At 40.5% G+C, this 26,591-nt stretch overlaps 2 protein-coding genes and 1 long non-coding RNA gene across 10 annotated transcripts in view; 2 read left to right on the top strand and 1 right to left on the bottom strand.

The window, feature by feature from the left end:
* Positions 1-1,070, top strand: part of RBMS2 (RNA binding motif single stranded interacting protein 2) — a 72,788-nt gene extending 71,718 nt beyond the window's left edge. For all 6 annotated transcript variants that reach the window (XM_072135009.1, XM_072135008.1, XM_072135010.1 and 3 more), the window contains exon 14: positions 457-1,070. In XM_072135009.1, coding sequence (XP_071991110.1) covers positions 457-491 — 35 coding nt within the window. In that variant the 3' untranslated portion in view covers positions 492-1,070. The remainder of the gene's footprint in view (positions 1-456) is intronic.
* A 6-nt stretch (positions 1,071-1,076) lies between these two features.
* LOC140117852 (uncharacterized) lies at positions 1,077-9,326 on the top strand. Its single transcript, XR_011853091.1, has 2 exons — positions 1,077-7,870; positions 8,128-9,326. It is a non-coding gene; the product is annotated as an uncharacterized lncRNA (long non-coding RNA).
* A 9,787-nt stretch (positions 9,327-19,113) lies between these two features.
* The window catches only part of BAZ2A (bromodomain adjacent to zinc finger domain 2A), a 47,035-nt gene continuing 39,557 nt past the window's right edge, over positions 19,114-26,591 (bottom strand). For all 3 annotated transcript variants that reach the window (XM_072135004.1, XM_072135002.1, XM_072135001.1), the window contains exons 24-29: positions 26,078-26,355; positions 25,824-25,956; positions 25,588-25,734; positions 24,844-25,049; positions 24,095-24,238; positions 19,114-23,505 (exon numbers count right to left, since the gene is read on the bottom strand). In XM_072135004.1, the coding sequence (XP_071991105.1) occupies positions 23,337-23,505; positions 24,095-24,238; positions 24,844-25,049; positions 25,588-25,734; positions 25,824-25,956; positions 26,078-26,355 (1,077 nt within the window). In that variant the 3' untranslated portion in view covers positions 19,114-23,336. The remainder of the gene's footprint in view (positions 23,506-24,094; positions 24,239-24,843; positions 25,050-25,587; positions 25,735-25,823; positions 25,957-26,077; positions 26,356-26,591) is intronic.

The raw sequence follows: 26,591 nt of genomic DNA, 5'->3' as shown, positions 1-26,591 counted from the left end.
TAAAATTAGGTACCTCGGCATATACTCGAGTAAATACGGTAGACTCTATGCCTAAAACTTTATATGTATGAAAAATCAAATGATTGCAAAGTTCCCTAAGTTTTTATTTGTCAAAAACAAATAAAATTCCAATAATATTTGGAATAAAACGCAATCAGAAGTTATAAGAAAAGTGAAATATTTACATAATTGTACAGACGTGCAGAATAAATGTACATTGTAATTTTACTTAGTAAAAGGAAAAATTAATCAATGGCAAAAAAAATTCTAAATATGGAACATTAAAGGGATCTGAATCTCCTTCATATTACTATATAAGTACCGTAACTTTTATTCTTAGGAAGGTTTCTATTTGTATACAAAGCAGTACACTACTATAATGGAACTTTTCGATTTTTTTTTAGATTTCTACTCACTTTATGAATCATTAATGAATTAATGTCATTCCTTTGCTAGGTTCACACGTAAATATGGGTCAGCCCAAGAAGTGACCGGATGGAGAGCTGCGGGCTGAACATGAGGCTTTACTGAATAAAGGGGATAACTGAAAAAAAAGGAAAAAAAAATAAACACGCTGGGGGGATGAATGAAGAAAAAAATATTTTTCTTTCTTTCTTTTGCAAAGAAGCATTTTTACTGCAATAAACTTTAAAACTTCCAAGGAACCAAAGCAGCTAGAAAAAGAGAACTCAAGAAACCTAATGAAACCAGAACAGACTTTCAAATCTTGACTGAGAAATACAAGAAAAAAAAATCGAAAAAGAACAAAAAAAAAGAGAAAAAAAGGAGCAAAAAAATAAAAAAAAATCCAACAAAGCATAAAAAACAAATTCTATTTTAATAAGAAGATTTTTTTTGTCATTTTTTTACCGTAGAATATTTTTTTTTTTAATTTTTATTTAAATGCGTGACATACAAGGAAAGCGCAGCACCAGGACATAAGCGGCGAACCGTATGCGAAACAGAGACTGCAATGGGGAAGTTGCAATTTTGCTGCCTGACACCATTTTTGTTTTTCATTTTTTTTAAAGGACTGTGTGGCTGTTTTTTTATTTGTTTATTTTTGGGGTGGGAGGGTAGGGATTCAGGGGGGAGGGGAAAGGAGGGATGCAAGTGATATGCAAAAACATTTTTGGAAGGTGATTTTTTCTTTTGTTTGCATTTTTGTCTTTGCTTTTTTTTTCAATTCCTGTCACCAATATTGACTATATTTTCCAAATGGAAGCCATGGCATTTAGGCCCAGAAAATCGAAAATGGATGCCAACTTTTTAAAGACTAGGCTTTTAGGATTGTGGGGAGGTTTAAACAAGCAACTGAAAAATATTACACAAGTGATAGGTTGAACAGCGGTGACTTCAGTCTTTTATAAGAGATAGACCATTCATAAATGTGTATTCTCCAGAGGAGACCTTTAAATAATCTGGCGCTTTCATTTAAAGGTGCACATACATTGTTATTGTTGACTTGAAGCTGAAGATTCATGGCAGCTGTGTGGTCTGTAATGAGATATGCTGGCCTTCATTGTAAAACCAATGCTAGGGACCCTCAAACATTAAGTTACTGGTTTATTAGGTACATGTGTCCATGGGTTTAATCCCCTCAGTATACAGAATCAGAGAGAAATCTATGGATAGAGGCGTAACTTGAGGATTCATTTGTACTCAGGCTCTTGAGTCTTAGGCCACCTGCACACAATAGATTTTAGCTTGGTAAAGATGTTACGTTGCGGTCCAGCTGCTTTAAGTTATGCCTCTCTCTATGAAACTGTTACAGTAATTCTTGACATGGTTGGGCTGAGATTTTCAGAAAAAAAAGGCTGCATTCACACTGCTGTATGGGGGATGTATATACGGCCCATGTATATACGGTATATACACGTCCCCCATAGATGGCAATGGGCCCACGGCGCCGTACGGGATCAGTACGGTGCAGCGCAAGTGCACCACCATTCCTTACCCCGTGAAAAGATATGACATGTCCTATCTTTCCCCGGAATACAGCGCCGTGCCCCATGTTTCTCTTTGGAGAGGAGGAGCGCTCACCCCCTGCTCCTCTGCCCGGCGCCGACGTGTGCCTACTGTACTATGGTAAGGCGGTCACACGTTAATGTGAATGCAGCCTTAGTGTAATCTGTTAGTTCTAAAGAGGGTGGTATCAGCAGTTACTAAAATAACAAGATGAAGTTCACTTGAGTTAAGTTCCCATACACCTCACATCCATGCCTTCCCATCCCCCATCCATGTGTTTTCAATGGGGATAGTAAAGTAACCCATGGCCAAATACCTCTGTAGTAGCCTATCACTTCTGGCAACTAAGGATTGGGTATGACTCCCCAGTACTCATTCGAACATGTTCTGTCTAGGAACATTCACCATACACATAAAACTAGTTAGCCAACATTTCTTTTATCGGCATGGTGGCCCTCAAGCACTGTAATATTACCCACTCACCATACTAATTATGGCCAATGTTTGCTTTTATATTCACCTGACGAAAATCAGATTCTTATTTTGATAATTGCTGATAACTGAAAACTGTACCTTCATGTCTGTAATGTGTGTAAGATATTAACCCATTGTGCATACATTGACCATTACACATAGGAGACTAATGACATGAAATAAGGATTCCCATACAAACAGCAGGTAAGGTAAGATTGACATCTTTGAAGGTTAGTCTGTATGAGGATATTTATATTCGTCACCATGCTTTATACACCTAAATAAGATGGGTTTTATTCTGTTGGCTCATCCAGGTTGTATTTTAGTATGTACTGGGATTCTAAAGTTTTTAGTATTTGCATTTGATGATTCTTTCTGTAAGTCTAGCTCAAGCTTAGAGCTACACAGTCTTCCTCATAATTTTCTACTTTCCAAAGAAAAAGTTGTTGCTGCTTAAATGTGATCTGAAGTAAATAACATCTTAAAAAGGGACCTGTCAGCAGTTTTGCAGATGGGAGAGACGTTTAGTAATTCCTTTGTGTTTGTTGTTCATAGAAGCAAGGGATAAAAAAAATTAATGTACATTCGGATTTAGAATTGTAGTTTCTCCCAGTATAATGGGGTCATGTCCTCACACTGTTGTGCCCTGAGCTTTCTGCATTTCTCTACTCCGTAGCCATTCCCATCTGCTCTGTGCTGTAGTAGGCTTCTAGTTGACTTTTACACTAGCCTTTGGGAAGCATAAACTTAACACCACATCATTTTGAGGACAAGCTCCTAATGCACTTGGAGAAACAACAATCCTGCAATATAAATCCACATTTCATAGTCCTGCTGCTCCTAACAACATGTGCAGCTTTGTGTGGTGTAACCTGCAGACAGATTCCCTTTGAATCCTTGGAAAGGAGGAGAAAAATCAGATAGAAAACGGTTGTTCCTCAGCACATGCGGTCTGTTGTAATCCATCTTATCCAGGTTTAGTTTTTGGGTTCTACTTGGTTTCAATGTTCTCACTTTTTTGGGAGAATAGTTCCCCTTTTGTTGGCATTGATTGTACATAACATATTTCTTGGGTCTGCTTGTTAGGGCTTCCAATACATCTTCATTTATTTACACGGTGTAATGTATATAAAATGTCCAGGGCATTGCAGTCTAGGTCAGCTTTTCATTGTTTTAGTGTTTTTTAAGTGACAAAGCATAATTTAAGAAAGTTTTGGGTTATTATGATGACCCTGTAAAATGGTTGGATGGAGGATTAAGACATCTGGACAGTTGCTAGGTCACATTTGTGATCCATTTTGGAAATGGGAATTTTTGCAGGCTATATTTTTATTTATTCATTTGTTTTGCATTGTTTTTCAAGACACAAGATGAATGAATTACTTTATCTTCAGTGTCAATAGGCCAAACTAAATCAGCCCTACAGACCCGTCTCCAAATCACTACTAGGGCCCTGATGGGAACCACCACCTTCCCTTTTATGTGTCCAAACATTAGTTATCCTATTTTATTCCATCTACAAGATAGTATGATAACAGAGCTCTGTATGAAATATTGCAGCCCCGAAGAACACTCTCTCCATGTGTACATCTGTATAATGGGGGCTATAGCTCTTCTCTGACGTTTTCCAGTACATAGGGAAGACAATGTAGACAGCATACCCTTCAGAGTTGTATCGGATGAGGAGGGTGCCCGCAGCTCGTCGATGGCCCACATGTGATCCAATAACTAGTAAAAGGACTGCAGTACAGCACAGTGTTTTATTCACCAAAAATATGTTTTCAATAAGAAAGTTGTCTCTGTCAAGCTGTTAAAGTCAACTTTGTAGTCGAAAGTTGCTGAGTGGTGAATAAAACACCCGGTGGAGTGACCCAGTAGATAGGCGGAAGGCGCACTGTAAAAGTAACTAACTTCAAAGGTTAGGCTCCAGCCCTGGCCTTCAGGTACATCGACTGTTTGGATCCATTGGGTATTATAGGTCTGGTGCCAGAGATTTGGGTAATGTTATAAAGCATTGTAGATGTATTATAATGAGTGTGTGATTGATAGCAGGGCTCACATATTTCGCTTCCTAGGACAAAGATACTGGGAAGACTTTGCCGTGTGATACATTATTAAACAAGTCTCATCTTCGCTCTGATATAAAAGTTCTTCATATAATCTGTGTGCTAAGAATAAGCCTCGCACAAAATTCCCTTTAACCTGTGACTGTCCAAAACAAATCCATCCTCCTCAATCACAACTCCTCATAACTGTACAGTATTCATTCCCATCGGCGTGTCGCTTCATGATACGCATCAGGTGCGCTTGTGTGGGTGGATCCTTATTGTTTGATCGGCTACTTGCATACAATGAAATTCCTGGCTCAGTTTTTGTTGTTCTATACTTTGGCCTGCTTGTTGTAGTGATATAGTGTATATATGTGCATAGCATACAGACCATAGGAGGATGTATGACTAAATCTTTTTGTCTTCCTTAGGGGGGCATGCCGTGCTTTGTACAGTTGGTGTCCACAGATAAGCTGAGTAGATGTAGGATCAGATGTGTTTTGTCATAAAAGTAGAAGGACTTGTTTTTTTTATTTGTGACTGTATATATCAATATGTTACCAAAGATTTTTAAAAAGCCATAAAAGGGACATATAACACTTCATCCCTCCATACATCCCACAGTGCAATACAGTGTGTTTTCTGTCTTCCTTGATCATGGATCATTTCATAGATATTAGTCTAGTCCGTTCCATTGAGGTCACATTCCTATTTTCTTAAAGGTGACACTTCTCTCGACGCCTCCTCCACCATCATCTGAAATGTAGAGCTTGAATTATGTAAGGTGGTGGTGGGGGGTGACCTATTGTCAGTCTGTAAGTGGCTCTACCGACATAAGTGGGTGGCAGGTCAGATGCCACTGGATAAAGATGTTTTTACACCATTGACAGTCTATATTAAACATGCACACCCTACACTGACTTCTTTTATATGGTTTACATTGATATTCTACATGACATTGAAAAATTATTGAGTTTAGTTTTAGTATCTGTCACCTTACCTTTGGTTGACTCCATAACAGTGAGAGAAATGTAGGGGAAACACAGAGTGCCATATGGAATGGATAGGATTGACTTCTATGTCATTGACATATAAACAATGGGAGTAGAAAACAGCTTTTTATTTATGTGTGTACATATAATGTAGGATGCTGTACATATAATGTTAGGATATTTCTAAGGAGATGGTTGTGTGAGATGTTTCTGTGTCTGAAAACGATAGACGCTCATACTTGGATGATACATCTCATCCACTGCAGTCACCAGATGCAAAACCCAACTTCTTGGTCTTGGGCAATTTGACTTTACTTGTTGCTAGGCTGGTTCTTCATAGTGGAAGATGGACTGACTCAACAGGGCCACCAACAATGAAATGGGCTTTCTCTTTAGAATAGTGGTACTGATCATGTGGGATGGTTCTCATCCATCTGACTGTAGTTGGGTTAAGATTTAGAAATTGGTAACCTCGCCAAAGAACAAACAAAGATCTTGATGTCTCACCTGCCACATGAATGCATCAGCTTTATTTCTGGATTAAGCTAAATTTGAACTTTATAAATTGAGATTTATACTCCCTAATTTACAAATTTGTATTGATTGATATACATTTTATACAATTTTTGATAGATGTAGTATGAATCTGCCAATTTTTCTCCACCGAATTGAATCCACATTTTTTCTGTTTCACTTCACTAAACAAATAATTTTTGCTCCAATTGTCCTGGAAATCGGCATATAACTCCATTAGGGTTAGTGGTAAAAAAAAATGTATATGTTATATAGTTGTATGTGTTTATAATTCGGTTACATTCCAATTTCCAGAAACATTTGTTCAAACTGATTAGATTGGACCATAACCAGTTTTTTAAAAAAATTTGGCAAAGCTTCACCAAACCGAATCTCGAATGATTTGCTCTTATTTTGGATTTGTGCTCACCAACTATTTTCAGTAGACCATGAACATTGTTCCTTGTATAGTCAGCCCTACTCTTTCACATGACCACTCCTCTTATTGACCGTATTAGTTTGGCGCTCATCTATTTCTGTTATGGCCATTCAGTGCCTCTTAGGAAAGAATATCTCCTTAGTACTGTGCCATTGGGACTTTATGTACCTCTAAAGAGGTAGAGGCCTACATTTTTCTCATGTTCAGATTGATTGACATGCCGATAATATAGGCAAAGCCATCCAAATATTTCATACATGCTTGTGTAACTTCCTACCAAATCATTAGGAAAAATTTGTTGTGAATTTACCATCCCAGTCAAATGGTTGCTGCAGTGTCAGCCTAAAGCTGACCATAGATTTCTCCAAAAAGAAATATGTTTTTGGGTTGTGGCCCGTCACATGATCACTTTATGTTTTCTACAGATTAGTAACAGTTTGATTGGTCTGGTTTTGCTTACACAGTGGCAAAATATAATAGATAAGGTGGGCGCAGCTTCACTAACCGTCCAGTCATTTGCCTGATGTATAACTATGGAATCACGATGGCAGGCGCTGAGGGCATCAATGCTTAGTTGGCAGAGGTTTGTGTTCTCCATCATGATATAGTGTTGGGCTGTTCCGTAGGTGTTGTCAGAGAACAGTCTAGCGTTGCTGCTTGTTTCTGTGTGTGTGACGATAAGCTGAAGACTTTATATGTTACAGGAGTGCATCTGTCACTTGTTTAACCCTCTTTTTCCGAGTGCCTTATTACTTTAGTATGTGGTGCAGATGTACTGTAGTCATTGATGGACACATGAGAGACTTGCTGCTAGACCCTGGCTGATGTTGTCATTCATGGAGAATTCTCCTCTGTGGTGAAAGGACTTATTATTTGCTATTAAACTACCTTGAGAGTTTGTAAGGAAAAAGCATTGTTTGTGCATTCATCTTTATGGATAAGGTTGATCATGTCCATTGTATAGTAGATTTTATTTATGTATTAACCACTTTGCAGCTGGATTGAGTCCCGGCTCCTTTTACAAAACTTGGTCTGTGTAGTGATTCTGTTAACGGCCATTACCCCGGAATCATTGAGACATTATATATTATTGACTATGTGGCTCATTTTCTGTTATATTTTTACGTCCAAGTTCCCTTTTTATCAATGTGCCCCATTATGAAACAGAAACTAATGCGGAAACCCTAGACTGCTCTATAATAGCCTTTATTCACACTACTGTGGATCGTGGTTGTATGAATGGAGCCAATAACATGGCCTCTTATTGTCCCACTCCCTGCAGCTCACATGGAAAAGTCTATCTACCCTGTAAATCGTCAATGGGTGACATAGACAGAATACTATCTATGTCTGGTTTTCAGAGCATATCAAGGTGTCCACTGACATCTTATGAAGACCTAGCCATTTGTTTTACACATCTACCATGCAAAAAAAAAGTTCCTGTAACATATTTGAATCCTTTGAATCACTTTTATTTGGTGTTATTTGATGATCTCACCAATTTCAGCAGGATCTCACAATCCATTACAGGTGGTCCCCATACGACCCCTAGTTACAGATGGACCTCTCTCCCCACTGTGACCTCTTGTGAAGCTCTCTGGATGCATGCATTATGATTATGGAGACAGCCGTCATTTGTGCTCCCTTTAAGATGTGCAGTGCCATAGAATACAGAATATTCTATATAGAATAGGGCAGGAAGGATTCGACCAGCATAGCAGTGGTCTTAAAGATCATGCACAGAGAGGCAACATCTTACAATCCATAGTCATCTCTATACTACTAATTTCAGGGTTCCCCACCCTTACATGACTATTAATATATATCCAAAGTCATTCGTAAACCTATATTGTGCGTTGCTGCACGACCTCTGGTTTCTACCACAACCTTCGATGTGGCCAAATGTAAAACCTTTCACAGGAAGCAGGTGTATAAGTTTCATTGTTTTTAGGGGGGGAGTTGTCATTTGGAATCATGGCCAGTCCAGTATGGATTATTAATAAGGACTTGATGTTTGTCTTACCAGTAATTAGCGACTTTCATTTTCCTGATATGAATGTGTGCATTGTTTCAGCGTATCATGCACCATATTGTGACCCACATAGTTTTGTCTAATTGCATATCATGGACCATTGTGGTGGTATAGAAGCCTTGTTTAAAGAAGACTCATCAGGTTGATTTGGGACCCTAAACCAACTAAAGGTCCTTGTGGATCTGTGGTTTAGGGTTCCAAATGGAACTTGGGCTGTGGGTGGAGAAAAAGCAAAAAAAAAAAAAGTTTTATACTCACTTAGATGTGGAGTAACATCAGACTCACATCTTAAGATCCCAGGGAGGCAAGTGATCCGGGCTTCACTGTGCATGTACCTATGGGGCTTGCACAGTGAAGCCGTGGTGTACTATGCTGGCATCACTACCTGCAATGCAGAAGCGCTGAAGAATCGGAGGTGAGTATAAAGTTTAGGGGGGTTTTTAACCACATTTCAAAAATTCAACAGGGCGATTTGGGACACTAAACCACCGGTCCATAAGGACATGTGGGTGGCTTACTGTCCCAAATTGCCCTGACAGGTTGCCTTTAAAACGCATGAACATCTAGTTGAGTTACGACATGGATCCTATATGCAGTACTGTGTATGAGACAACAGAGTATTGCAGCTTTGTCCATTTAACCGTCCTATACTTTCATTATCTAGAAAACCACTAATTGCATTGCCTCCACTATCAAACCTGTCATATAGCTATCCATTTATGGGGAGTTTAGTTCATCCTCATGATCGGGCCAGCAAACCCATTACAAGACGTGTATCTCTTATGACTTGTGCATCTGTAAGACAATAGCCATGGCAAATGACATGGGTTAAATAAAAATGCTACATTTTTTGAATTGTACTTTTTTTGAACTGGTGCTTTTATAGATTTTTATATTATTGCTGCCAAATCCGATACAAGCGATGGTCTTCCGCTCTCCCTCGTCGGAGTTGTCTTCTACCATGAAAGGAACCGGCTACAAGAAGGCCAGCAGCCAAGGAGTTTAAGCTTTATTTCTTTGTTTTATGATACTTTCTTTTTTTCCCTTGTGGCTTTCAAACCTTCTGTTGCTGCTAAATGTTCTAAAAGGACTGGACCTTACAGTCTGTAAGTAGATAGTGGAAAAGTTATCAAACTTTGTTTTCTAAAATCTTGTGTAAAAATGGAAATGCAGGTTTTATAGTGTGTTATAATGAATTCTCCTCCTTGCTGACGGTTGGGTGGGGGAGGGGCAATACGAGGAAGGGGGCGGGGAGTTTGTAACACTAAAACGACTATGGTAGGAGAAGTGTTTCTCGGTAGATGAGAATTGTGTTAATAGTTTTTTTTTTTTAAATATAGGTAAGAACTTAATGAAACCAATAACTTTTATGTCTGTGTATGTTTTACTCAAGAAGAGGAACCCTGCCCAGCTAGGAGTATGTCATATGAAATAGTAGAAGGCCCATGATCATTACGGTTGTTAATACCGGTGGTAGGTACTCACCACCCCCATAAATAATTACTTTCTCATTAAGAACTGTGTTGCTTTCTTGGATGAAAGAGGTAATATTTGATCATATTCATAGTTCATCCCTAACTTGGATACTTTTTCTGCCGTGACAAAGTCTTCCACTTGATAGTGTGCATTTACCTTGAGATTCTTCCGCGGAGGTCAGATATATTGTACAGCCAAGCAATGCAGAGTGTGACACATAACTTGTAGGATTGGATTTTATAAGGCTATTTTAATGTGCCGAAAAGGGTTAGGTGCCTTGGACCTGACATGTCAAAAAGCCTCAAATCTACACATAGCAAACAAAATGTCAGGTTATAAAACGCAAAACTGGTCCATTTTATTGCCCCATACATGAACATCCAGAGAGCCACCAGATGTTTGGTGTCTTTAAAGCTGCGGCAAATGAGCCAATTTTGCACCAACTTAAAGCAACTTGCCATATGTTACGTGTTTATTAACAAATGCAAATTAATTCATGTGTACAGTTTTATTTTTTGTTTTTGTGGGTTTTTTCCCCCAGTTCATCACAATTTTCACAGCTTCTGTGCTAAAATCCTTTGTTCATTTTTTGTTCTCTTTTTGAAATGATTTTGTGAAGCTCGGATTTGAAAAAAAAAAAGTTGTTTTTCAATAAATACGTGATAAAAAAAAAAATAATGTGTGTTCCTTATTGAGAATGCGTCCTTCTAGATGCACATTTGTCCACAGCTTCTGAATGGTATTGCTGCATCTATTCATTTCATCAGCGCTGAGCCATTGTGCCTGCATTATCTAATAGTGTACAAATCCACAAGACATAGTGTATGTAAAATTCTGGTTTCATCTGGTTTCATCTATGTAAAAAAAAAAAAACACATTCATTAATTCTGACATAAATCAGATGACATCACACAGTTGCCGCAGATTTGTCGGCTGCACATCCATGATGCGAATCCACCACATCCCAAATATGCTCTATTGGATTGAGATCTGGTGACTGTGGAGGCCATTTGAGTACAGTGACCTCATTGTCATGTTCAAGAAACCAGTCTGAGATGATTCCAGCTTTATGACATGGCGCATTATCCTGCTGAAAGTAGCCATCAGATGTTGGGTACATTGTGGTCATAAATGGATGGACATGGTCAGCAACAATACTCAGGTAGGCTGTGGCGTTGCAACGATGCTCAATTGGTACCAAGGGTCCCAAAGAGTGCCAAGAAAATTTTCCCCACACCATGACACCACCACCACCAGCCTGAACCGTTGATACAAGGCAGGATGGATCCATGCTTTCATGTTGTTGACGCCAAATTCTGACCCTACCATCCGAATGTTGCAGCAGAAATCGAGACTCCTCAGACCAGGCAACGTTTTTCCAATCTTCTACTGTCCAATTTCGACAGTAGAAATTGTGCAAATTGTAGCCTCAGTTTCCTGTTCTTAGCTGAAAGGAGTGGCACCCGGTGTGGTCTTCTGCTGCTGTAGCCCACCTGCCTCAAAGTTCGACGTACTGTGCGTTCAGAGATGCTCTTCTGCCTACCTTGGTTGTAACGGGTGGCGATTTGAGTCACTGTTGCCTTTCTATCAGCTCGAACCAGTCTGCCCATTCTCCTCTGACCTCAACAAGGCATTTCCGCCAACAGAACTGCCGCTCACTGGATGTTCTTTCTTTTTTGGACCATTCTCTGTAAACCCTAGAGATGGTTGTGCGTGAAAATCCCAGTAGATCAGCAGTTTCTGAAATACTCAGACCAGCCCTTCTGGCACCAACAACCATGCCACGTTCAAAGGCACCCAAATCACCTTTCTTCCCCATACTGATGCTCGGTTTGAACTGCAGGAGATTGTCTTGACCATGTCTACATGCACTGAGTTGCCGCCATGTGATTGGCTGATTAGAAATTAAGTGTTAACGAGCAGTTGGACAGGTGTACCTAATAAAGTGGCCGGTGAGTGTATTTGCCGGCACTTTTATTACTTTCTGCCAAATCAAAACTTTACATACAAAACTTTACATTTGTGTCCAGTATTATTGCCCCAGGGGTGTAGCTACAGTGGTAGCAGCCACTATGGGGCCTGCAGTGTCAGGGGGCCCTAACCAGACAATAGAGAATGGAGGATGTGCACCATATATATACATTGCACATTGTACAGCATAATATATATATATATATGATGTATATTTTGATGTATATATGTTGTGATTTGTAAATGGACTATATGTGTGCATGTATTTATTAATGTATGTATACGAGTGAAGAACTGTATGTTTAGTTTATGTATAAAGAGTTATATAAATGTTTGTCTATATGAGTGTAATATGTATATTTTAAGTGGATGTATATGGGTGAAAAAATGACAAAGTTTATTAAGACAGATGTGACTCCTAAAAACAATTAAAAACCCTATAAGAGAGGGTAGTGTAACACATAAACCCCCCCAGCATTCAAAAATGTAGTGTATAATGCACAAACAAAAGGTGTCAAAATAACTGTATATACATGGACACACGGCAAACACTGTAAAACATAGAACCACCAGTCAGAACACAAAGTAATATGATAATACCCTAGCAGCAATATATAATCACAGGGGTGATTTTTTTGTGTTTTCATACTTATTTCAGATGTGGGTTTACCTCTATAGTCATTACTATCACCCCAACCCAATTAATCTAGACATGTATATTTTAAGTGGGAACAAGCCTGCTATGGGGCCTTTCCTCTGCTAAGCAAATATGAATGGGGGCATAGAGGCAAAAATCACACAAAAAATTATTTTATTAGTACACAAAACACATAAATCTAACATGAAAGCGAGAATTAGACTCACCGGTAATTCGTTTTCCATCTAGTCCACCATGACGGCCTGGAATTTTTTCCCAACCCTTACAAATATTATGTTATGGTTTTTTGTTGTTGGGAAAAAATTCCAGGCCGTCATGGTGGACTAGATGGAAAACGAATTACCGGTGAGTCTAATTCTCGCTTTCCATGACGTCCCCCATGACGGCCCACCTGGAGATATACCAGATAACTTAGGGAATTTTTAGGGAGGGACTACTGTTTGTAGAACTTTTCTACCAAATGATAAGTCCTTGACAGAATGTAAGTCCAATCTATAGTGTCTTGCAAAGGTTGTTGAACTGGACCAGGTTGCGGCTTTACAGATTTGGTCCAGGGATGCTCCTGCTCGCTCTGCCCAAGAAGTGGCCACTGCCCTGGTAGAGTGGGCTTTTAGATTTGTAGGAACCTCTAAGTTTTGGATAGTATAACAGTCCCGGATAGTTTGTCTGTTCTTGCCCTGGAACTGAAGAAACAAGTTTGAATCTTTCCGAATCTAGTTATTTCGAGATAGTGAAGCACTATTCTTTTCACGTCTAAAGTATGCCATTTAGCTTCTCCTGAAGATTTGGGGTTTTGGCAAAAGGAGGGGAGAATAATTTCCTGGTTACGGTGAAAATCTGTTGTTACTTTGGGCAGGAAATTTGAATCAAGCATTAAGGATATTCTATCATCCATAATTTTGAGGTAGGGTTCGTTTATGGAGAGGGCTTGAATTTCCCCCAACCTTCTAGCTGTTGTTATAGCAATGAGAAAGGCGGTTTTTAAGGTGATATTTTTTATACTTCCTCTAGAGCAGTGATGGCTAACCTATGGCACTGGTGCCAGAGGTGGCACTCGGAGCCCTTTCTGTTGGCACTCAGGCCATCACCAGAGATGACTCCAGGTATCTTCCTGCAGTCCCAGACAGCCCAGGACTTGCTGTGCACAGAGCTATATTAAAGTGACAGCTGTACCTGGGACTATTTTCTGCTATATTTGTGTCCTCAGGTGCTGGTATCAATGAAAACTGTGACCGAGAAGGGAGTATAAATCACAAATTAAATTTCTGTGTTGGCACTTTGCGATAAATAAGCGGGTCTTTGTTGAAGTTTGGGCACTCTGTCTCTAAAAGGTTCGCCATCACTGCTCTAGAGGCTCGAAAGGACCTTGTCCAAGGCCATTCAGGACTATTGATAAGTCCCAGGGAGGAGTCCTGATGGGACATTTAGGACTAAGTCTAGTGGATGCTCTAAGAAAACGTCTTACCCACCTATGGTCAGCCAGAGAGACATCAAAGAAGACGCTGAGGGCTGAGACTTGAACCTTTAGCGTGCTGGTCTTAAGGCCTTTAGACAACCCTGCTTGAAGAAACTCCAATATCTGCTGTATGTTAGGAGAAGACAGATTAGGGATTTCAGGATGGCAAAAGGATACAAATCTTTTCCAGATTTTGTGGTAGATCGCTGAAGTAACTGGCTTTCTACTTGCCTGTAATGTTGCAATGACTTCTTCTGAGAGACCTTTAGCTTTCAGCATTTGTTTCTCAGGATCCAGGCTGATAGATAGAATGATTCTGGATTGGGATGATGAACCAACCCTTGATATAGGAGATCCTTCCTTTGGGGGAGAATGACTGGTTCTTCTAATGCCATATTCTTTAGTGCTGGGAACCAGCTTCTTTTTGGCCAGAAGGGAACTATCAAGATAATTTTTAGGTCTTCTTGTCTTATTTTTTGCACCGTCCTTGAAATCAGAGGAAGTGGAGGGAAGGCATAGGCTAGCTTTGCATGCCAACTGTGGCAGAAGGCATCTAGAAGGTAGTCTGGAGTGTTCTTCTGTAAGGAGAAGTAGTGGTCTGCTTTCTTGTTCTCCCTGGTGGCAAATAGGTCTATTTGCGGTATTCCCCATTTCCGAGTCAAGTGGGAGAATACTTCCTTGTTTAGGCACCACTCGTGGGGATCTAGAGTGTACCTGCTCAGGAAATCTGCCTCTTTGTTTTCTGATCCCTTCAGATGGACTGCCGTCAGAGAGAGGACATTTTCTTCTGCCCAAAGAAAGATCTTTTTTGATATTTTTAGTAGAGATGTGGATTGTGTGCCCCCTTGGCGTTTGAGGTAGGCAACTGTGGTCGTGATGTCCGATAATATTTTGAGGTTTTTGCCCTGTAATTGTTCCGAGCAGACCTTCAGGGTTTCCCAGACTGCCTTCAGTTCTTTGTAGTTTGAGGACCTGTTTATCTCTGACTGAGACCATTGGCCCTGAACCAGTTTCCCTGGGAGTTTTGCTCCCCAACCTGTCTTGCTTGCGTCTGTCAAAATGGATGTTATTGGCCAATTGCTCCATTTTTAGCCCCTGGTAAGATTTTCTACTGTCTTCCACCAGTTTAGAGAATTTTTTACCCATAGGGGAATGTTGATTTTCTTCTCCAGATGGTTTAAATTCTTGTCCCAAGATGAAAGAATCCAATTCTGGAGGTCTCTTGAATGGTTTTGAGCCCAGGGGACACCGGCTACACAGGGCGTGAGAAGGCCCAGGAGCTTCATGGCTTCTCTGATTGAACACTTCTGCCTGCTTTGGAACATTGACACCTGCAAAACAAGATTTTTGACTTTCTCTTCTGGGAGAAGGGAGCATTGGTGCACTGAATCCAGTAGAATTCCTAGAAATTTTAACTTGGTGCTTGGTTGAAGATTTGATTTTTCGAAATTTACTATCCAACCTAAGTGTTCTAGGACTGCTATTGTCGTGTCTCTCTGGAATAAAAGGGTTTCCTCTGAGCTGGAGATTAGAAGGAGATCGTCTAAATAAGGGATTAGTAGTATGTTCTTTTGTCTTAAGACTGCTACCACTTCTGCCATAATTTTTGTAAATAGTCTGGGAGCCGAGGAGATCCCGAATGGTAGAGCTCTGAACTGAAAGTGCTTTACCTGATTATCTAGGGACAAGATTGCGAATCTCAGGTATCTTTGAGAGAAGGGATGGATTGGGACGTGGTAATACGCGTCTTTCAAGTCGATGGTGCATAGAGCTGCTCCTTTTGGGATTAATGGTGTTGTGGACTTTAGGGACTCCATCTTGAATCTCCTGTATTTGATATGGGTATTTAGATTTTTTAGGTTTATGATCATTCTGTAGGTTCCATTCGGCTTTTGAACTAAGAAGAGGGGAGAGTAGAATCCTTTCTTCTGTTGATGAGGAGGTACAGGAGATATTACGTCTTTGAGTAACAGAGACTGGACTTTTTCCCACATAAGAAGAAGCATCTGCTGAGATGAAGTTCTTGTTGTCACAAACGTTTGAGGAGGTGGAATGTTCAACTCGATCTTGTAGCCCTTCCGAATAACTTGTAGAATCCATGTATTCCTTATATGTTGTTCCCACTGAGCGGGGAAAAGAGCTAGTCTTCCCCCCACCCTGGCGTCATTGTTTTCGGGCAGGGTTGGGCTGGGTACTCTGGAAGGAATTGTAACCTCTACCTCTACCTCCTTTTGTGTAGCTCCATCTGCCTTGTTTTCCTTTTCCACGATAGGATGGAACTTTGTCGCGGGAATCATGAAAGGAATGCCTCTTCTGTCTGGGTTCTGGAAAGCCTTTTTTCCTATCTGCAGCTTTCTCCAGGATCGTGTCCAATTCGGGACCAAATAGGAACTCGCCAGTAAACGGTATGCCACATAAATTTGATTTTGACCTAAAATCTCCCGACCATTGCTTGAGCCAGAGGGCTCTACGGGCGACATTAGAGAGTGCTCCTTCTTTGGCGGAGAATCTGACGCATTCCCCTGACGCATCTGCAATAAAGGTGGTTGCTAGTTTTAGCAGAGGGAGAGACTCTAGGAGTTTTTCTCTCGAGGTTCCGCTGATAATCTGGTTCTCTAACCCGTTTAACCAGCAGGTCATTGTTCTGGCGACAGATGTAGTTGCGATATTTGCCTTTAGATTCAGCATCGCTGATTCCCAGGTTTTCTTTAAGACACTGTCAGATTTGCGATCCATGGGGTCTCTAAGTTGAGTCGCATCCTCGAAGGGGAGGTCAGTCTTCTTAACCACTTTCGTAACCTGGATGTCCACTTTCGGAATTGAATTCCAATTTTTTGATTTTTCTTCATCAAACACAAGTCTATTCCTGAAGTCTTTGGCTACTGATAGCCGTTTCTCTGGGTCTTTCCACTCTTCCTGGATAAGGTCTTCCAGCACATTATTGACTGGAAACACTCTTTTCTTTTTTGCTCTTAAACAACCGAAGAGCTCATCCTGTACAGACTTTGTTTCCACAGGTTCTTCAACATTCAATGTTTCTCGGACCGCCCTTAGTAAGGTGTCCAGGTTATCCATAGGGAAGAGGAATCTAGTGTCATTTTTTTGCTCCTGGCTGTCTAGCTGCTCCTCTTCACCACCTTGATAGGAAGCCCTTTCAGGATCTGAATCCATCTCCTCCGGATTGGGTTCAGAGGGTTTGAACCTTTTTGGAGGAATTCCTTAGGAAAGGAGGGATGCAACTGTGCTTTTTTACTTCAGATTTAAACATAGATCTCATCTCATCCATGAAGGACGTTTTTTCCTCCCGCATTATGTTATCCACACAATCTTTGCATAAAGGTTTTTTGTAGGATTCTGGGAGTTTGTTAAAGCACATGTTGCATCTACGAGATGGAAGAGTCTTAGTTTTTGACTTATCTTCCTTTCTTTCCTCTTTTTTATCCTCTTTCTTCTCTTTTTCCTTTTTCTCCTAGGTGTGAGAAGAAAAAACATGAGGATGTATAGGGGATGTATGTATATACAGGGGCCCCCCCTCCACCATTCCGCCCCTCAGACACCCTTAACTTACAGATGTCTGAGGAAGGGGGGCTGGGTCCATGTTGCCTGTGGACAAGGGAGGAGGTAGAGGTATGAGTGGAGCGGTGCAAGTACAAAAAAACGCCAGCCATGGGACACATCTTACTAACCTGCGCCTTGTGACACACTTAGGTAAGAAAACCTGCGGACGTCCTGGTAGCAAGAGAGGTCTCTAATAGACTCTCCGCTTTTTAAACTCACCGCTCCACGCTCCTGACTCCCGAACGCCAATGACGAGAGGGCCGGCGTCACTTCCGGTGCGAAGTCTTCATCGGGCCCTGTGGAACGCAAAACCGGAAGTCGTCATCGGCCTTGTGGAACGCATACCGGAAGTTGTCATCGGGCCTTGTGGAACGCGGCTGCGTTTCACCATCGGGAGCCGGAACATACGGTGCTGCCGTAGAACACAGAGGGACCGCAGGGATCACACCTAACACCCCTCCACGATGTCTGCCAGGAAAGAAACTGATCGAGGCCCGGAGAGGAGAGGATCTTAGCACCAGGTGCAAGTGGTAGGTTTCCTTTAAACGATTTGGATATCCCTCCACAAGCTTCTCACAATAGTTATGCCCAATCCTCCTGACAGAAATGGTGTAACGGAGCCATGTTGTAGGCTGCTTTGCTCACACCTGTCTTTTTAACTTTGCCCATAAATAGGCTTGAGATCAGGACTTTGTGATGGCCACTGCAAAACATTGACTCCGTAAGCTACTTGGTTAGCAGTCTGGCAGCATGCTCCCAGATATTGTCCATTTAGAAGTCCCATTTGTGCACAAACTAACTTCCTGGCTGACGTCTTGAGAATTATCAGAAATGTCTCAGAGAAAAAGTGTTCTAGTCGCCCAAGGCAGCTCAGCTTTCATTTTCCGACAGCTGTTTATAAAATTCAAGCTGAGCTCTGATTGGTTGCCTTGGGCAACTAGAACAATTCTGTTGTCAGACACTTCTGATAAATTTCCTCATGATACATCTATTTTGTGAAGTGCACTAGTCCCTCCTGCAGCACAACATGATACTGACACCCCTGCGTTTCACAGTTGGGTTGGTGTTTTTTTAGGCTTGTAAGCTTTTAGTAGTGGTCTTCTCTGGGGTCTCCAGTATTATCTGCTCTGGGGTCTCACCATTATCACCATTATCTGCTCTGGGATGCTATTTATTGGTGTATTATTTTAATTTGTGCTGTACTATGCTTCCTGGTGTGGCCCCTGAAAAGTTTAGCAGTAGGACAACGAGGACCTTTGAGAAATAAATGCTCAATGGCAACGGTGCTCTTTTTGTAAACCTTCTGTACCTTTACAGTTTTTAGGATTGTGGACGATTACCCAATTTGTGCAAGATGAAAGAACCTAGATTAGGGGTCCTTCAAACAGGAAAATCATATAACCAATACTTGGTGGATCGGTTAGAAATCCTAATCACAAGGTGGGACAATTCCTAGAAATGTGGCCTAATAGATTCAGCCTTGTGTTACATCAAAATCTAAAAAAAGAAAAAACCACGACAGTCAATATATTTCTATGACTCATTTTTATTTTATTTCAGTTCAGCTGCTAAAGGGCACACTACAGCACATGTGCAACAACGTGAAGTCTAAAATTTTTTTTTTGTTTGTTTTATTTCTTAAAAACGAGATTGGTCCTAAAAATATAGAAAGAAATAAATTTAAATTCACAGAAAAAACTGTACATTTATCAAAAGTCACTATAACACAGTTTGGTTACATATATATAAAAAATAATATAGGAGGATGTGAGAGCTGGTGGGGGTAATCCTGGTGTGGGTCCAAAGCACCTTCTAGGCTGCAGGACTGACCTTGAAGTGGAATACAGCCGCACAGAGATGCCTAGTGCACCGCTAGAAAATCCACACTCACACTCTCATTCAGTGTAGCAAAGACTAAACCTGTGTTTTTCCTATTCTGTATTATGTCATTGAGCATATTTCGGCAATAGATCTGCTAGCGGTTTTGATACATATACCTTCCATGGAAGTGACCCCCATAATTGTAAAAACTAATACACGGCACTGAAATGTTGAGGCCTTTGCTCTCACAAAATGTACAAATGGGCCTTATTATAGAGCTCAGAGTGCCGTGAGAGCAGACAAGAGCTCTGTCATGGGATCGGATAGTCAGCTTGATAAAACTAGTCCATGCACAGCAAGAATAATAAGACCCACATTCACCAATGATTATTCAGCTTTTAATAAAAAGGAGGGTAGTTAAAAATGGCCATGGAAGTGAAGCAAGACACGGCATACACCCATAAGGGAGGATAAACTGAAATTCATATTAGCCTACTGCCAAAATTAGTTCCTAGCAAATCTATAACCTGTGAAAGGCACGTGGTGTAAGAGTCCCGGAGGTGCAGTCTGTATTATGGATAAGCAGAACCATTTCCAGACATGGCCATTACTGTCCCGTACTCAGATGCTGTGGCTGAACATTGTACAAGTCTAGGGAGTACTGCCGCCACACAAACTGCGCTTCCCAGACTCTACACACCTGTCTGGACCGGCCCTTCATAAAAATATAAGACTATGGCTGCCTGCAGTCACCACTAGGGGGAATAGTAGCTACTGTATTCTGCTAGGTTGGTTTCACATATCTGCTCCGTGAAATAGACCACAAGGCAACCATCACTCCTGGACTATTCACTTTGCAGGGAGCTGGACTCCAAGTATAATAGTCGTCCACTGAAAACATGATTACAGTACGGTACAGATGACTATGACGTTTAGAGGCTTGCTCTTTGCACAGTGTTTCATCACATGGTACCTACTTTATGGATCAAACAAGAACCAGCCTTAACAGTATAAAGTGGTCTTCAATGTTCAGAGGTGGAAACTAGTCAGTCAGAATTTTCTCCAGCAGGATCTTCTGCAGCCATCAGGATGTGCAATAAGGGGCTCTTACTAGATATGTTATTTTGGTATTTACTAACATTCCCTTCTTACAACCGCAAAGGGGCCAATGTGATGAAGGGGGATCTATCCATAATATTGCCAACTTTGAGAGCCTTGTGTATGGATTTTATATACAGAAGTCAACCATTCCCTGCCTTATCGAAGAGGAATTTCAGTGGGTATCAAGAAAAGAAAAAAAAATTACACTTTGGGAAAATATCACTTAATTTTTCCAGCTATTAGCTGTTTGTGAAGGTAAAGCCTGGGTACAGCAGGGAACTTAGAAATCTGTATGGGGAAAATAAAACTGTAGCCACTTCCTTTAATAAGCAGATTGTAGGACCTAAAATAATAAAAAAATATGGTGGACATTCACTTTAAAGCCACAGTAACATATGAGAACAGCTGAGATAAGGTAAACCTGGTTATCTCGGTCTGTAACAACAATCCCCAGAGAAAACAGGTGGTAAAAGCAAGTATTGAAAATATACCAATGAAGGATCTAACGTCACTTAAGATACGACGGTCGTATAGAAAAAAAATAAATATGTCTGCTTTTTATAAATTCATTTTTTTTTAAAGTCTATCGTCTACTACGAAATACCAAAATAAGAATTAGAAAAGAAAAAAAAAAAAACACAACTCTTCAACACACTGAATAGAAAAATATTATAGCGCGGTGCCAGCGGACTTGTGAGAAGATCTGCCCTTGACTAGTTCTGCCCGAGAAACGCATTTCATATATACGAGGGAACAAGCGAAACTAAATATAATCCCAGTTTCCATCAGAATAAAAACAAATCTGGTGTCAAAATCCAGAAGATGATTTTCTTGTTGGTTTAAAAAGTTGATATTTTATTGGGTTTAGTGCAAAGGACATTACAGTTTATTGCTTTATAGTGCAACGCATTGGTTGCAGGTGAATATTGCTCTATATACCAACTGCACTATCCCATTCATATAGTACTTGGAGGACTCCAAAGGATCAATATTATTCAGTCCCAAATGGTTTGTTAGCTAACATGTGTAATTGAATATCCAAAGGATCTATTTCCTATAGATAATGAGATTTTGGTGTACTTCTACTTGGAATGATCACCTATATAAAGTGCAAAATAAGCTAGATCAGACTAACCTGAAGAAGATGAAATGCGTATATATCCCAAGGATAGGCAGAACGTAGCTCAAGGGAGGTGGAATGTGCTGGCACTGCGGTTTCTCTCATGGAAGGAGGGTATTTGTTTTTAGAAAACATTTAAATGTTGAAAAAAGTGAAAGATGTTACGAGGGTCTGACAGAACCAAAATGGAACAGATCGTGATTTTACACCAAGGATTCATCCCGACTTCTGAGGAACCAGATTGGTGTATGGATCCACAAATCTTTCTAACCCATGATGCATATGGTCTGATCTGGAAATGAATGGAAGAAACAAAATACTCCATTTACCTACACAATGGGCTACTACTACACAAAGAGAGACCTGTGGACCACTAACATGATGCTTATGGGTAATGAATATGAATGATGTCTCGCCTAGTAAAATGCCAAAAGGGCCACCAACAGGGTGGAGGTATAAAACAGAATCTTACAGCAATGACTTGTAAAATAGTCCATTACAGGCCGGTTCTCAGACAAGATATTAAATACCAAAGCAAAAGGACTCCATTATAAATAAATACAATGTAAATAAAAAGGAAAAGGTCACATCAATTCTACACAATGTAATATAAAGTCAAATGGAGAATATACAAAAAAAGTCATAGCAAGCGTCCTCTGGAAACCCTGTAGTGCTTAAGGCCTATAAAGACCAAAGGTACTTCTACTAGACAGGAGCTGGTACCTCCCAGCCTAAACATTAGGGGGGGGGGGGCAAATGACACAAAAAGAGGGAGGAGGTAGTGCCAACATATAATGGGGACAATAAAATGGCTTATAACAAAAAAAAAAAAAAAAACAGTGATTAAACAAAAGAAGCAGCACATTCAACAAAACACGGTTGGAGGTGACTAGACCCAAGTTTGGCCAATGGCCCACAAAGTTATTGTTCTGTCAGAGCTAGCGCACTGAATACTGGCCATACAACATCACACGTTATAAAGCAGATACCTCATCTATGGTCCAAACCAAAATGCACTAAGTCGCTATTGCTATATAGTAGAACCTGATGCCCGATGTAAGGGTCAACAGGAATAGGAGTGAGGAGATGCTGAAAGTGTAAAATGTGGACATGAGACAACTTCTGAACAACTTCTAGTACACGACTAAGATGTATATCGTCAGCAGGTAACTTTGTGCCCATTAGGTGTGAATGTATCGAATTTATGTATAAATGTACAGTATAAATATATGCATTTTGTACATTATGCCAATGTAATGGTAGGAATGGAATACATGTAAACGTGCATATTTCAGACAGGTTATCAAAGTTCAGTAGATATGAGACACACTATCTTATGTGCACACGGACCCCTCAGGAGACATGTCTACATAAGCATACATAACACTGAGATATGAACGCAGATACAGCCGAAGGATCTGGTAGCACAGCTACTGCTTGTGGAGGCAACGCGGCCCCAGTGACGACCTGAAAACCCCCACCTCAGATACACTGAGGACACAAAGGGAATTGAGATACTGGTTTATGGGTGAGAAGGGTGCAAGGACCCCAGAAAAATGAGAAATGAAACCCTTAGTTGCCATAAACTTCTCTTCAAAGTGGGGAGCGCACCTTGAAAGATGAACGGACAAGCAGGGAAATGAACCCGTTTTTCAGTGTTGCAGAGATGCACAAACAACGTTAAAATAAGAATATTCTGTGCTCTAGTCTCAAAGTGAATTGTTTTCTCGCTCTTGGTTAAATTCCTCCCACCGGCTTTCGTAGAACTTTTTCAGAACCAGTCCAGCCCTCCCCACTTCAGAGTCGTCCTCATTGAAGAGTTGGCAATTACTGAACACAAGCTCCGCGTCTTCTGCAAACTCTTTACAGCTGGTATATCTAGAGACATGAGAAGAGGACAAGGTAATATGGCAGCATACTATACATTTCCCATGTAAGGCAACACTGAAGTCATCAGCAGAAGAAGCTGCTACTGTTACTTCTCATTAGGTTTGTGCGGAAAAATTCTAGCGTTCAAACGTTTAAGGTTTGCCAAAAGTAATTTATGAAGACCCCTACACACGTTAAGCCATATTTATCCAATTGGTTGTAACTTATGTCACAGACTGACAGAAAGGGAGCAGGGTGTGGCCAAAGTTGTACAAAACTTATGCAAAAGGACAAAATATGGGGTAAATCTGGTGCTGTTAAACTGTGTGGCTTGCCACAATTTTGTGTCTTGGCATTTTGTTTTCCAAAGTGTTATTTGTCTTTATGAAATGTATCAAAACTCATTCTCTTGTCCACGAATCATTATTCTATAAACTACTTTTTAGATAAACAACAATTAATAATTTTTCTATAGAAAACAAAAAAACACCTAAAAACACAATAGCCCACAAAATACTGTACAGGAGCAACCGGCTTCAAGCAAACAAGAGTATTCTGATACTTGGCTACTACTGTAACCACTTTTGTTGGTACCTACCTTCCATTCAGCAACTTGTTCCGCATAGTAGAAAAATCCATAGGGTTTTTGATGATTTTCCTGTATCCAGGAACAAAGCGTGGGTTGACGGGTTCTAGGAAGGGCCATGCATCGTCATGTGACTCCATCTCCATTAAGATAATTCTATATTTATAACAAATAGAGATTAGACTCCTCCTTACCAGCTGCATTATACTGAACCCCACGGTCATCAAGCACACTAATTCTATTATACTTTAGATGATTGAGTTGGGTTTGTGGACGTGTGTTCTCAATCAGAAGAAGAGGCCAGGCCATGATGTTGCTCGATAAGGTCTGGATCATGGTCAACTGGGATACAGTCATAATGGAACAAAAAATGGCTTAACCCAGTTTCCATAAGGTAGTAAGCAGAAAAATGCCTTGGCATGCCAAGGTAAAATTTGCATTGAAAATCCACATGAATAATGGACGCACTACAGATTTTAAGAACTAAACTATATGTCAATATCCATGTAGCAAAAAAAAAATCTCAGCAATGTCTCTTATGTGTGCATGACCCCTTAGGGGTTCCTTTTATAAATTAGAAGTATAAAAGCAGTATGTATATAAAACCTGAATTACAATCAAGGCTGTATTTTTGCCTAAAAATTATTACAAGCCTAAAGCTCCTGTAAATGTATTAAATGAGACCCTTCAAGCATATCTGATATACGAGTAGATGATGCACTATTGGGAAGATACAATCAACAAATTGCTTTCTGTCTTACTCGCAGAACGTTAGATCAGGGCACTGGCTTCTTGTTCCAATTCGTCTCCGTTTTGCTAGTGAAGCTTCTGCTGGAGATTGTGGAGTGGCTACTGCTGGCTCTTTACGACGTGACTGCTTCAAAGGACTGTTATCTTGATAACGTTGTACGCTTTTTTTGGCTCGTTTGGAAGAGCCACCAGGTCGTAGGTATTCACTTTCTCCTTGCTAAAATAAAAAAATTTTTTAAAAAAGAACACAACTTACTATACAAAACTGAAAATAAACATCAAATTCACAAATTTGGTTGCTCTTGGTAATAGACCTCCATTTTGTTTCCCATTGCTGTTTTTCATGTGCAACTTGTTTTTACTTATTATTACCACTCAGAATTCGAGACTTGGGCCAGCTGCACATGAACATGACCACAGCGCCATACTGTAGATAGAATGCGTATTTAGGAATGCAGGAACCCATAACATATTTAGGACTTTATTAAATTATGTGTTCTAGGGAAAAGGGGTGATTAATATTTGTACTTTCAGAACCTAGAGGCTATCATGGCAAGTGGGTTGGAGCAGTGTGACCATTTAGGTGCCACAGTTTGCTTTGCCCATGACAACCAACAGGTTGACTGCTGAAATCCATGCCAACAATTATCTCAGCAGTTAGCGGTAATAAGTCAGTGAGCCCTCGCCATACCTATACATAAATACTTTTGCAGTCTTCAAGAGGTTAAAAACAAACTTATAAACAATTCCCTTACCAAAGAAATGCAGGTGGGGCAAAACCAGTCGCCCTCTGGAATCTCACTCATGTGAGGTCGATGGCAATATGTATGGCAACCGCGATCGCAACTGTCGCAAAGCAGCAAGCATTCATCATTGTCACCTTTTCGACAGTAAATGCAGGTCTGTAGGAATATAACAGGGCACATTAAATCTGGTGCATGACATGTTAAACACAATACTGAGGTGGATGGAAGAAAACAGCGCCACTTACCACTTTAATAACAGAGCGCTCCCAGGCCATGGACTTCTCCAGCTGCTGCAGGCAGAGAGACAGCTGAGCTGCACTTCGGCATCGCTCCACTGTTTGGCGCCACAAACGCAGACGTGATGTAATGCTGTACTGACTGTCACAAATACAAAAGATGTGGTATAAATTTGTTTTAATATTTACTGTTTTATATTCTGGACAAGAGAATGGATAGAAGAACCGCGCAATATGTGGGAGGATTGAATCAATGCACTTACATTTCAGTGGTAGAAGAATTCTCTGGGTCGGTGATGACGACCTTCTCATTCTGCACCTCACTCAGTATCCACAGTGGTTCCTTCAGGTATCTTCTCTCCACGTTCTGTTCTAGGTCTATAAGTCGCAGCACAGCGAGGTCTAGTGGGTTATCCAGCTCCCTGTGTCCTTGTCCCTCTTCTCTTTTCACTTTAGCAAAAATATCATCTGAGGCTTCCACTTTGTGCTCAAAGTATTTTAGTTCACTCCGAATGGAGTCTAAGCCTGCAGGGGTCCAGCCCTGTATATATAAAAAAAAAAAAAAAAAAAAAAAAAGGAAAACAAAGAATTTATGTACAAAATGCAAATAGAGTTCAAATAAAATTTTTGGTGTGGTTCCTTTGATTCCCTTTTACATTACTGTATAATGGTCAGCAGTCTCTTAAACCTCCCTATGCTTTGCTAACTTAAGTCATCCCCTTGGTTCTAGGATGGGGGTGGGGGCATCTAAAAGCAAGAAGGACCAATGCTTGCTGC

This window comes from Engystomops pustulosus, chromosome 2 (assembly GCF_040894005.1).
Source record: "Engystomops pustulosus chromosome 2, aEngPut4.maternal, whole genome shotgun sequence".
In the NCBI taxonomy this organism is placed as follows: domain Eukaryota; kingdom Metazoa; phylum Chordata; class Amphibia; order Anura; family Leptodactylidae; genus Engystomops; species Engystomops pustulosus.
Note: the sequence above shows the minus strand (reverse complement) of the source record. Positions and strands in the feature narration are given on the sequence as shown.